At 44.7% G+C, this 13,367-nt stretch overlaps 1 protein-coding gene across 2 annotated transcripts; it reads left to right on the top strand.

Annotated features, from left to right (window-relative positions):
* The first annotated feature begins 184 nt into the window (after positions 1–184).
* LOC311016828 (acylamino-acid-releasing enzyme) lies at positions 185–9,049 on the top strand. Of its 2 annotated transcripts, XM_084014788.1 has the most exons (21): positions 185–546; positions 2,108–2,243; positions 3,002–3,077; positions 3,160–3,235; positions 3,478–3,590; positions 3,815–3,949; positions 4,099–4,190; positions 4,349–4,386; positions 4,537–4,658; positions 4,738–4,798; positions 5,368–5,462; positions 5,734–5,785; positions 6,515–6,615; positions 6,873–7,005; positions 7,136–7,219; positions 7,327–7,407; positions 7,715–7,803; positions 7,954–8,147; positions 8,234–8,336; positions 8,428–8,534; positions 8,721–9,049. In XM_084014788.1, exons 1-21 carry the CDS (start codon positions 429–431, stop codon positions 8,818–8,820), a joined length of 2,106 nt encoding a protein of 701 aa, XP_083870914.1. In that variant the 5' UTR covers positions 185–428; the 3' UTR covers positions 8,821–9,049. The 2 variants fall into 2 exon arrangements, with proteins under 2 accessions (XP_083870914.1, XP_083870915.1); XM_084014789.1 differs by lacking the exons at positions 185–546; positions 2,108–2,243; positions 3,002–3,077 and having other exon boundaries at positions 3,483–3,590; positions 8,721–9,047.
* The last annotated feature ends 4,318 nt before the right edge of the window (positions 9,050–13,367 follow it).

Here is a 13,367-nt window from a genome sequence, read left to right as displayed (position 1 = left end):
TAGTAGAAGTACACTATAATGTCATTAGAATGTGTTAATATTCCTAATATGAATCGGTTCATCAAAATCAATCAGAATGACCACCGTGGTGATCCTCTGTTGCCCCCGTGCGGTCAACTTCCGCTAGTACACCCCTCCAACCTGAACCGGAGTGGTATCGTCCGTTCATGAATTCAACATGGAGGCGCTGCTGGAGTAAACGTCGGCGCGGTGAGTCCAGGGGAGGCGATTCAACCATGAACACCAGAGTTTGGTGGATGCATTCATGAACGGAAGTGGTAAAAACCCGAGCCTCGAGCCTCCGACCAGCTGCTAGTGCGTTCTGACGTCATTGCTTGTTGCTGCTCGTGACAGTGCGTGAGGTTGGTCATTGAACGTGAGCTCCGCCGCGTGCGTGCGCGCGCAACACGGCAGCAGCGGACGCACAGATGGAGCCCGGACGAGTGACCGGGGTGTACGGAGAGGTCAGCGGCCTCCCCGCGCCTGTTTCCGCACATGTGAACGAAGAGCTGCTCCCGGAGCTCCGGACATACACCGTGACCGCAGGTGACAACTGTGTTTAAACACTGCAACATTTTAAAGTTATTTACAGCGTGTCTAAATCAGCATAGTGCAAACCGTCAGTGCAGTAAGACTCAACAGGCGTCATTGTGTTTTTATTCCGCCGGCTGGATTTGAGTTTCACCCCGCAGGTTTGATTTTGCATTAGTTGAAGATTTCCTTAGTTTTGGACCAATCAGGGGCCAGGTGTTCATCTGCCACTTTTCATTTCCTGTTTAGGGCCAAATTGCATTTCAATTTGCTCTGTTGTTTGGTGGATTCTGTCCATTGTGTCAGTTTATACTTTGGTTTTAGAGTTGTTTAGCTAGTTAGTGAGGGTTGGTTCACTGTGCTGAGGTAGTTCGAGTTTATTGTGTGCCATAAGTAACCATTATGTATTTGTGGTGCTGGAGGCTGTATCTTAGATACGCTGTCATGGCCCTGGTTTAGGAAGAACGGTCTAGGAGATCTGCAAACAGCATCAATTAGACTTCTACGGTGATGCCCAGGCCAATTCATTGATGTATAGTCAAAGAGTGTTGGACTCGACCTGCATCCCTGTCTGAGCCCCCGGCTCTGGGGAAGGACAGTTTGGGATTTGCTGAGGATTATTATTTTCAGTAAAGAAAGGAAGGTGTCTATAGTGATCATACGGAGGGGTTTCCCGAGGTTCGTGGAGCATAGTGCTGTTTCTGTTTTTGTTTATTTGTTTATGTCTATAAGTGAAAATGATGAATGTCCAAATGAAATGTCATGACAGTCTGTAGACGTCTCTCTTAAGCAACCCGACACTGAAAGAGACCCTCGCTTGCTTACGTTTCACCCAGCCAGCATGCAGAGAAACCCCCGTGGGAATGACTCCAGCCGCTCGCATTTCTTTGGATTCCGTGACAAGCAGCCGGTCAAAGGCATTCTTGCCAACAGTGATCTTGTCTTAAAGGTTTAAAAGGGTTTACAGTGTAAAGCCATCTGTTTCTCTGGATGCCGTTCAGTCTGACTGGATGTTGGATTGTGAGTTCAGGAAAGGACACTCATGTCCACTTCACAACCATAGCTTTGACATAACATTATTATTATTATTATTATTATTATTATTATTATAATTACTTTGACATTAATCACACATTAAAAGCAGTTCTAAAAAGGTGAGTTTTGAATGTGGACAAGATGGTTCAGTGGATATTTATGGAGTTTATTCAAGACTTTGGATGATGTGCTGTTGCTGTAATCAATTCTGGATATGGAGAAGCCACAGTTTTATAGATGAGATTGGTTATTTGATTGTAGTGGTGTTCCAAATTACTCGTGGCTGCAGGGCCGAGTCCAGGTTTTTTGAGAATGGGGGGCGACAGAAGCCAGTTGGAATGTTTGGGGGACTGAAACAGAGGCGGTCCTTAACAAGATGGGAAAGGATCCACAACATACCATAACCATTACATTAGGTTATGACATAAAGCAAACATCCTCAAGTTTTTAAATAATTGCCATGAAGATGTCCGATGTCTCCGGGAGAACAATCAACATAATCAAATGATTTAACCCAGCTCCTCCCCGTGTTCACATTCAGAGTGGAGTCAGAGCGACCTGGTCCGAGGCTCCAGACTTCGCTACTCGCAGCAGTGGACTCTGATCACGGACAGCAACGACCACAAGAGCATCAGGACTGTGCTCCCACCAGGACCCTGTGTGCCCGTGTCTGGAGAGTACGTTTTTTTCATTTTGATCTTAAAATCCACTGAGATTTTTGTTATTGGCAAGATTTGAAAAGAGTCAGAAATCATTTGATAATTGGCAAAAAGAAGAAGAAGATATCACAGAGTTAAAGAGCAACAAAACAGCAGCTGAAAATCATGTCGTTAACTTCTCACGTTGACGCAGTCATTTTTATTTAAACGAATAATTAAAAATAATGATACATCCAAAGAGTGTTTAGAAAGATGCAGAATCAAAGTATCACTTTTGATTGTGAATTAATCATTTTAAATAATGTTGATGGGTCCAAAATGAATGTTTTGTTTACCTCTGTGTAGATGTGTGGCTGCGGCTTTTGGCATGTGAGCCAATAGAATAACGACGTTGGTATCACATTGTATCTTTGCGTAGTCAGGGGTCAAGAGTCTTTGGGCTTGCCAGTTAGTGTGGAAAAAACGAAAAAATGGCTGAGTTTGACGGTAAGTGGGCGGCATTTCCCAAATATCCAAATGTATAGCTACATGTTGCAAAATGAATTCATACCATGAAAGATTCATCACTTGACATGACCGAGTCTGTCACCACTCAACCATGAAAACAAAGGTTATGCAACGAACTGGCAACCCATTGAGGGCGCATTTGCTTGGAGCAACAGCTGTGTTGTGACATGAATGCAATGGAAGGGGGAGTGCGAGTGCGACATCTAGTGGCTGGATGTTGTCAATGTTGTCAATAGCACCTTTAACCAGAGTTGTCTGCTCTTCTTCAGGTTACTGAGTGGACTCGCTCCCATTCGAGGCTTGCGGGCCGTCGTCAGGGAAACAAGTGGCCACCAGCTCTTGGAGGTGAGAAAATCAGTCGGCCTCATTGAGATCGATGTTTGACTGTGTTGTCAGACCGTTGTTGTTTCTACGTGTTGCTGTTCAGATATGGGACCGCCACGGCCTCAGGAAATGCCTCAACCTGACCGCCCTCAACAAACACGGCAGAGTGTATGATGACGGTGAGACGGATGTTTTATTTCTCCACTCCATGGTTCTTGTGTCTGGCAGAGGAAGATATCTGATGTGTGTGTGTGTGTGTGTGTGTGTGTGTGTGTGTGTGTGTGTGTGTGTGTGTGTGTGTGTGTGTGTGTGTGTGTGTGTGTGTGTGTGTGTGTGTGTGTGTGTGTGTGTGTGTGTGTGTGTGTGTGTGTGTGTGTGTGTGTGTGTGTGTGTGTGTGTGTGTGTGTGTGTGTGTTTCCAGCCCAGTTTGGCTGCCTGTCATGGTCGGAGTGTGAGAACAAACTGCTGTATGTAGCTGAGAAGATAAAGAACACATCAGTAGAAAAACATGATGGAGAATCCTCATGCAGGAAGGTAATAAACACACATGCACCAGACGGATGTGATCTTTAAGTACATTAAAATGAATGATTGGAAATACAAGGATACAACATTTTGGACAATACATTCTGAAGACAAAAAACAAAACAAAAAAAACATAAATAAATGACCTTTTATGTCGTTAACTACACAGGAAAGTGTTAATGTGTACTTTGCCTTTTTTTTTTTTGCTTGTGTGTGTTGTTGTGGCCAATCAGGACAGGAGTGTGTACTGTGAAGACTGGGGTGAGGCTCTGACCAATAAGAGCACTCCGGTGATTTGTGTGGTGAATCTGCAGAGCGGATCTGTCGCTGTGCTGCAGGGCGTCCCGCCTGACGTCTCACCTGGACAGGTGAGGACAGACAGACAGCTGCTTCATCCAACACTTTATGTCTTTGGACTGTTAAGTATGAACTCAGTGTGTTGAAGTAGGAATGCGTATTGACTCACATCTTTAAAAATAAAGTGTGTGATGTGTGTGTGTGTGTGTGTGTCCTTCAGGCTCTGTGGGCTGCCGGCAGTCAGTCGGTGTTTTTTATTGGTTGGTACCACGAACCTTTCAGACTCGGACTGAAGTTCTGCTCCAACCGCAGGTCAGATTTCTGTTATCGTTGTCTGAGTAGGCACGAAAACCAGCAGTAATTTAAGCACTGAAATGCACAAAAATAATATTTGTTTAGCAGGGCTCCAAAATAAACAGTGGAAATGACCGTTTGCAGGTTAATATTTGTGTGTCTTTCTCTTGTTTCAGGTCAGCATTATTCAAGCTCGACCTGGATGGAAACTGTGGTGAGCACATCCCTCTCTTTGTTAATGAATGTCATTCTCACACACACACACGCACGCACGCACGCACGCACACACACACACACACACACACACACACACACACTCTCTGCTCTGCTCATCTGATCCCTGGACTTCCTCCCCACAAACCAGAGTGTCTGTCTGGGGACGACCTGGCGGTGTCCTGTCCCAGACTGAGTCCAGACGGGTCAACGCTGATCCACCTGCAGGGTCGCGTGTTCGGTCCTCACAACCAGTGCCTCAGTCTGCAGCAGGTACACTGTGTGTGTGTGTGTGTGTGTGTGTGTGTGTGTGTGTTCCCTTCCATTAACAGTGACTGTTATTCCTCCACAGTTGGACCTGAAGAGTGGGAAGACATCTACACTGTTGGACATCGTCAACACACCAAAGACTGGTAGGTCACATGCTGTTACACCAGTGATGTCACTTGTTTTTTTTTTTTTAAACACATGTTCCCCAGAAATTGAATCCCACTGACTTTATGTTTTATGTTTTTGGAAGCTGGTTATTCCTGAAAGAACTACACTTGGCAGGTGCAACATATTTCCATTAAACTGTAAGAAGCCCCTTTTCCTCCCACAGTCCAAAGACATGCAGGATGGGGATAGGTTCATTGATGACTTTAAATTGCCCGTAGGTGTGAATGTGAGTGTGAATGGTTGTTTGTCTCTACATGTCGGCCCTGTGATAGACTGGCGTCCTGTCCAGGGTGTATCCTGCCTTCACCCAATGTCAGCTGGGATCGGCTCCAGCCGTTCCACGACCCTGAATACAGGATAAGTGGTAGACGATGGATGGATGGATGGATGGATGAATGAATGTAAGAAACCCTTAACAAAGCAGGATAAATGAGCTGACGCAGGAAGAGCGAGTGTTCGTGGAAGAAGGGTATTAAAAGATGTAAAAAAAAATAAAAAATGAAGAAGGTAAAATGTTGTTCCTCTCGACGTCTCTCTGTTTCAGGTGAGTTTGCAGGTGTGTATGAGGCTCTGCCGACCTGCTGCTGGTCTGCAGACGGTCAGAGGGTAGTGTTCAGCAGCGCCCGCAGAAACTGGAAGGTAATAAGCACATATTTAAGGAATAGTTTGATATCGCTAATTAACAGACTCCATCTCATTTGTGTGATCGGTACAAAATGTAAAAATCGCAACTTGTGTTGATCAGTGAGTGAGATTGGTTTCGATCTTCTCGTCTAACTTTAGGCAAAAAAGCAAATAAGCATAATATCCAAAATTGTAGAACTATTCCTTTAAATGAAAACACCTACAATACACATTTCTTTCTGCATTTCCCGTCATCGTCAACACACTTCTCTCTGTCTTTTCTCAGGATCTCTTTATGTTCGACAGAAGATCAAACAAAGTTACCTCCCTCTCTGATAGTAAGAGTCCTTCCTCTTTTCCTCCCCCTCCTCCTCCTCCCCCTCCTCATTCTTTCTCCTATCCTCCCCTCTCACCTTTGCTTCCACCTCCTCCTTCCCCCTCTTGGCTCCCCCATCCTCCACCATCTCCTGCTGCCCCTCTCTCCCCTCTGTCATCTCGTCTTCCTCATACTCCCTTCTCCCCTCTTCTTCCATCTCCCCCTTCTCCTTTTCCTTTACCTCCTCTTCCTCCCCCTGATTCTGACCCTCACCTTCCTCCTCCTCCTCTTCCTGATCCTCCTTCCCTCCCTCCTCCTTCACCTTCTCATCTTCATCAGGAGCACAAGAGAGAACAGGAAGGTACGGCAGGCTTATTACCATTGGGACATTTCAAAATAAAAGTCAGAGGTTGCAGAAGCACCCCAGGAGCATGCACTGAGCGGCAAAGATGAGACAATATTAAAGATGCATACGATTTATAATTTACTGCATATCATCACAATAGTAGTGTTTTTATTGCAAGAGCATAATGCTGTGATTTGGATGTAAAAGTGCTGCAGATAATATCATCAACACCCGTACAATTTAATATGGATACATCATTTTAGAATCCCTTTAAAAGCTTTTATCAAACAATTATGTCTGTTGGTTTCCGTCCACCGTGTCTCTACTGTCTCTGCCGTGTTCTGGCTTTCCTTCACCTCCATCTCTCTTTACTGTCTTGGTGGTGGCTGCCTCCTCTCCTTGCAGGTCTCTCCGGTCTCTCACTTTATGGCAGCTGGAAGCTGCTGACACTCCAGAAGGACCTGATGGTCGTCTGCTGCTCTAGTCCCAACACACCTCCCACCCTGGTACACACACACACACACACACACACACACACACACATAAACACACATAAACACTGCTTTGTTGAACAAGATTAATCAGAAGAAAGTTAATTTTGACTTCTTTTTTTTTTAATGCTTTTGTGTGTGTGTGTGTGTGTGTGTGTGTGTGTGTGTGTGTGTGTGTGTGTGTGTGTGTGTGTGTGTGTGTGTGTGTGTGTGTGTGTGTGTGTGTGTGTGTGTGTGTGTGTGTGTGTGTGTGTGTGTGTGTGTGTGTGCAGAGGGTGGGGTTCCTCCCCTCAGCGGGTGAGACTGTGACCTGGCAAACCCTGCAACAGCCCGTCACAACCTTTGACTTCCACTGGACCGTTCTAGATATTACACCTCCACCAGAGGAGGACAACGCACAGTACTGTGAGCATGCCGCACAGACAGACACACACACACACACACACACACACACAGTGGGTCAAAAATAATGAAGATCAACCGGTCTTTCAGTACGTCAATATCCCTCTCATTGTCGGTGTCTCTCTCTCCTCAGCCGGTTTAGACTTCGGGGCCGTCCTGGTTAAACCGCCTCGTCCCCTTCATGAAGCCAAGACACCTCTGGTCGTCTTCATCCACGGTCTGCGTTCACTGCTTTCTGTATTTCTGTTTCAAGGATTAAAACGGCTTTAAACATGTGATATAAATGACGGCTTTATTCTGTGTTGTGTTCGTTGGCTCCCCCAGGTGGTCCCCACTCCCAGCTCCCAGCAGAGTGGAACTCTACCACAGCTGGACTGGCTAAACTGGGCTTCGCTGTGCTCATGGGTGAGACGTTTCTCTCAGACACACACACACACACACACACAAACACACACACACACACACACGACTGCACTTGAAGATGGTGGGTCATTTGCATTTGCAGACATCATAAGAGGACATAGTTCACTCTAAAGGTGTCTTTTTTGTGTGTCAGGTTTAATAGAATCTATGTTAAAAACAGTTTAAACCAATTTTTTTTTATTTTTTAAAGAAAGTCTTGTTTTTCTTTGGTGACAGTAATCTGCCTTAATTCACATTATCAAATGCTTTACCATTTCTCTTAGCCATCTTCACCCTCTCTCTCATCTAGTGAACTACCGGGGATCCACAGGGTTCGGCCAGGACAGCATTTTGTCACTGATCGGTCAGATCGGAAGCCAGGATGTAAAAGATGTGCAGGTACTGGCTGACACTTTGACCAAAAATAATCTGTGATATATTAAAGAATTCCAAACATTGACGACTGTAAGGGCAAATTGAATGCAGGTAGAAGGCCAACTTTTCTGAATGAATTGTCACCCTGGAACTGAAACCTGTGTCTTTACCCAGATGGCCGTGCTCACTGCGCTGCAGAGAGACGTCACCCTCGACCCCAAACGATTGGCTGTGTTTGGCGGTTCTCACGGGGGTTTCCTGTCTTGTCACCTGGTCGGTCAGTACCCGGACTTCTACAGAGCGTGTGTGGCCAGGAACCCGGTCATTAATGCTGCTACTCTATTGGGCACCAGTGACATCGTAGACTGGTGAGACTCATCCACACATGAGCTTTGGCTCCACTGCAACACTTCCATGCCACGTTACAGTTTGAATCCTTCCTCTGTGTCTCCAGGCGTTACACCAGTGTGGGCTTTCAGTACTCGTATGACCAGATACCCACTGCTGAAGCCCTGGCTGCCATGTTAGAGAAGTCGCCCATCACACATGCTGCTCAGGTCAGACACACTCACACTTTAAATGCAGTATTTTAACTCGAATGTGCAAATAACATGCTCTCAAAGTGTCATATCTCCTCTGTGCGTGTAGATCAAAGCTCCGGTGTTACTGATGCTGGGGGGCAGAGACAAGCGAGTGTCTCCTCACCAGGGTCTGGAGCTCTACAAAGCACTGAAGAGCAGAGCTTCACCTGTCAGGTACACCTGAGCATTCATTAAATGCACCATACAAATACAACAAACACTGGATCTGATCCAACGCAGCGGCAAAGGGTTTTAAATCAGCTCGGGTCATGTTTGTCCTCACTCTCATTAAGACAAAGATGGTGATTCTTGAGACAGATTGTTTTTTAGCTCTGCCCATCATTGTGTTTGTCCATCCAGATTGTTGTGGTTTCCTGAAGACGGACATTCTCTGTCCAGAGTGGACACACAGGCCGACTGCTTCCTCAACACGGCGCTTTGGCTGCACCAGCATCTTTGAACACATACACACACATGTGTAAACACGTGATGAGGCTTTGCTGAAGAAGCTCTGCTGCTCATGAAACAGGATAATCTAGTTGACAATTTTGGACATACCTTTGCCTTTTTAACAACAAAAATACATATATTTACCCAATTTTGATAAGATATTTTCAGATTGAAGCATGTAATAAAACAAAAATCTTACAAACCTGTATTAATGTATATATTTTGTCATGTTTGGATACTCAGTCCTAATAATTTAGTTTCTCGAGTTATTACTTTCACATGTATTTATTCATCTTTTACCCCGCAATGATAAAACATCTTGATATTACTCCTCACTCATCTCCCAAGATAACTACTTACATTTCAAGCTGGTTGAGTTAAGTCGGCAGTATTATAATATTTTCTACAAATGTATAATATATATAGACGCAGCAGGCTGGCAAAGATTATACACAATACATATAGTTTGCACAATGTCCAGCAGATGGCAGTCTCTGTCTAAAGAATGTTCCTTTCCTCTGAACATTGACTCCATTCATAATTGTGCCTTTTTATCATACCAGCTTTATTTCATGTGGCTGTTAATTTAGTTTACAGATGCATATTACTGCACATTAAAAGGAGCCCGGCTCTATTTCAACCAAGTAAGATCCTCTCGGTTGCTGATCAATATCTCGGCTCCGTGGCCCTATCATCATTTGTTTTTACTTTTCTCCAAAAAAAGGAAAGGGAGAACATCGGAGCTTCAAGTGTTACATGTAACCTAAACAGACACATTTAAAAATATGACATCTGAAACTCTTTCACCACACGGACTCACTGCAGAGCTGTAAGACACCCAAACCACTGGATGTGGAGCCTTTCATTTAGGCTTTTGACTACCTTCCCCAGAGGACTGCCTCAGCAAATAATCTACTGTACCCTCTCAGATACATTCACAGTTACAGACCAGATTCAACAAAGTCTCTTCCACTCTCTGGATTTCTTGTTGTGGAGAAGAGCTCTCGAGAAAAATGTCCGACTATCTTTCTTGAAAGATATTTACCAACACACTTGTTTACCTCACCTTTCCTCCACTTGGACCTGGGCAGGACTTTCCCACGTTTCTGGATTTCCTTTTCAGTTATGGACTTCCCACAAATTCTGGGATTTCATTTAACATTTAAGATTTTTATTCTCTACGACTCAGTGAAAACCAACCCCTCATGCAAACTTCAGCTTTGTTAAAACAATAAGGACAAACTGTTGTGCTGGTGGCCTTGTTGAGACTTCATAGTGGCCTTGAACTCTCAGCAGTCTCATCCATGGCGTCCCAGACACAGCGGCGGTGTTAATTGCCCCCCCCCCCCCCCACCAACACTTAGCTCTGCGGCCTTGACTGCAGCTGCTGCCCGATGAAGTCACTGTAACGTGGGTGTTGGGTGAGGTCACCAATTTGAGAGATGGAGGGATAAAAGGATAAAGATCGAGGGAGAGAGAGACTGTTGATGAGGAAGCGACAATTACAGAAAGGAGGGGTGAGCTGTTTGGTGACTGGGTGTTCCGAACAATGGACGATGCCAGATCGAGGGAGAAGTTCACGGCGCCCCGCTGTGGTATTCTGGTGTGTGGGCCGGGGCACAGAGATGCAGCATTGTTGAAGGCTGAAGACGGGGGGAAGACTCATGCTCATGCTGCGTGTATGTAGGAGGCACACAGACAAAGGGAGGAAAGAGTGCAAGGGTGTTTTCTGATGCCCGGGGGGGGCAAAGAGTCTTTTGGAGGTGGTTTGTTCTGGTGCTTCCCCTCTCCTGTCTGCTGCAAAGAAAGACGGAGGAAAGTAGAACGGCAAAGCAGAGGACGGTGGAAATGAGCAGCATGCAATGTAATAGGAAGTCCCATTGTCCTACAGACAGACACCAGTGAGTGAAGGCTGCATTCCCAACGGAGCACAGATTTACTCAGTTCAAGGCAAATCTTTCCATCAGAAGTCTTTTGGTCCTGAGGATGGTGCCAGAAGGAAGATACAGATGGGAAAGTGTTACATTTTTGAGAAATATCAGTGTGCTTGGAACATTATGGCAATATGCAAATTCGATTTTATTCATTTATTGATGAGAAAATCACCCAAATGATCAGCTCCTATGTTGCACCATGAATATCCCTGAAAATAAAAAATGTTGCATGTGTTTTTTTTGCGCGTGTGTGTGTGTGTGTGTGTGTGTGTGTGTGTGTTTTACAGGGGTTTATTTGACTTTCTGGACTGGGTGCAATAACTTTCTGGAGTGTCCATTTATCTGGCAACCTTGTGGTGATGACAAAGCTCCAGGAAGTCTTTAAAGGTGCAGGCAGGTGTAATCTGTTACCTTCGAACAGCGCCAGGCTAGCTGTTTCCCACTGTTTCCAGTCTTTATACTAAGCTAAGCTGTGTATTTACAGTACAAACATAAGATCTTATCTAATTAATAGCAAAAAAGAGACTAAACGTATGTATCTGTATATGGCCGACTATATTTAGAATTTATCCTAATGTGAAGAACTAGAATGTGTTTATTTGAGGTTGATTTTGTGTTCAAAGTGAATGTGTCCTAAGGCCAAACAGTGGAAGCTCCGGTTCGTGCTTCACTCTCGTCTGTGCTGTTAGAGGAAATGGCCCAAATTGGATTTGGATGGGATTGGAGCCCGTGTGACTTCTTTTCAAGCTGTAAAATGCAGTTCAAACCTCCATTTCCTGGTTAAAAAAAATTTGGAAAATTGCGTTTACAAGGCGAATAAATCAAATGTTCAACCATAAAAGTCCCAACATTTTCATCCCTCCAAAATCCAAATGGCAACTTCCCCTTCTTGCCCAAACCACTGAGTCATGACCTCCACCTGTCAACAAAGGGTGTGTACCAAGACATGACGTGTTCATGATTGTTTTGAGTATGCAAACTGATTTTCTTTACAGTCTGACTTCCCATTAAACATGGCCCTTAGCTTCTCCTTCCTCCTTAGGGTCTCCCATTGTCCCTCTCCTCTGAATGCCCTCCATCCTCCTTATCTCCCTGTTTTTACCATGAAACAGTGTTTGTGTGTGCACACACAGGGTTCATTCACAAGCCTGTGAACACATCGGGGGGGGGGGGGGGGGGGGGGCAGCATTTTACCAGCTCCCTTCTGATTCACCCCTTTGCCTGTTAAAAGTAGTTTGAACAGCGAGGGCCCCGCTCAGTAAAAAAGGACGGGATGTTCTGTTATGTCAGCGCTATGTGTACTGTGACCTTTGAGTTTTTCCTCTCTCTCATCCATTCCTTCTCCGTCCTTCTGTCTCTTTCTCTTTCTCTCTCTCCATCATGGGGAATCTTCCCATGCAGTCTGCTTTGTTAAATGCCGATGGATCACAACAGAAAGCCGTGTTTGTCTCTGGGATTCAGATGGTTTTACAACGCAGCCGGTCGGGACTATGACGGCTTTGGGTCTCTTGCCTATAACAGGTGGAGCTATTGTCTGTGTGGGGAGGGAGGTGGAGTCTGATGCTGGTTAGGAGGATGCTCTACAGTGTTTGCTTTCTGGTTATACTTCTTTTGACTGCTTGAGTCTACCAGTGTAATGACATCATTTTACCTGTTTAAATTATACATTTGAAATCAATGGTAATTTTTCTTAATTCTAGTGATGTGATCTGCCTCATTTTCTTTTTTCTGCTGGTTTTCCTAAACTTTTATTGAAATATGCACTGAAATTTAATGGAAACCTATTTATAAAATAAATTAAACAGCAGCTAATGTATTAATCATAATAGTTCCCCATTCAGTGCATTACAATTATGCATGTTTGGCATATTATTGCCTGTGCTGTAATATCTACTGTACTATCTAAGTCCACAACCCCCTGCAGATCATGAAAACACACACACACACACACACACACACACACACACACACACACACACACACACACACACACACACACACACACACACACACACACACACACAGGCCTCTTTCATCCCTCCTCCATCCACTTGGCTCACCTCCATCCTTCTTTTGTCATGTTTATCTATCGCTCTAGTCCCATGCCGCGTCTTAAGCTCCTGTTGTACCAGTGCCATGCAGGATAATATGAGGAGGGGATTTCTTGGCTCACGGTTGCACTTCAGGCTTTCAGCATGCCGCGCTGATCCGGAGAACAACTTCCAACAAAAGAAGGAACTCCTGGTCCTGGTAATGCATTCATATCTCTTGACCTCATGTTGGAGCTGCTGTTTGTTGTTGTGGTTACTAGATGATGCGAGCGTAAACGACCTCTTGGTGCGATAATCGAAGGTGGAGCCATGTTTGTTCATATGCGACGATGGCCTTTTATCTAAGATAGATGGATGATGGAGGTTAACTGTTATCGATGGTAGAAATAAAGGGGCACTTCGCTGAATCAGAGGATCAGTTGACTTGCCTGTAAAGTTTGAGAAAACAATTATGTCTGCAATGATTTTCTTAGACTTCAAATGTATTCTTGGAATTGTATTCTAGGGAATTCTAGTGCCTTTGTAGCTTTATATATATATAAATATATACAAAAAAATTATGCAGCATTTGA

The sequence above is a fragment of the Eutrigla gurnardus genome, assembly GCF_963514095.1.
Source record: "Eutrigla gurnardus genome assembly, chromosome: 8".
NCBI classification, from domain to species: Eukaryota; Metazoa; Chordata; class Actinopteri; order Perciformes; family Triglidae; genus Eutrigla; species Eutrigla gurnardus.
Note: the sequence above shows the minus strand (reverse complement) of the source record. Positions and strands in the feature narration are given on the sequence as shown.

Coding starts and splice junctions, on each gene's coding strand:
- LOC311016828 (XM_084014788.1), top strand. CDS start 429: ATGGAGCCCGGACGAGTGACCGGGGTGTACGGAGAGGTCAGCGGCCTC. Junction 6,616..6,872: donor CCAACACACCTCCCACCCTG/GTACACACACAC, acceptor GTGTGTGTGCAG/AGGGTGGGGTTCCTCCCCTC. Junction 7,220..7,326: donor TCTGGTCGTCTTCATCCACG/GTCTGCGTTCAC, acceptor TGGCTCCCCCAG/GTGGTCCCCACTCCCAGCTC.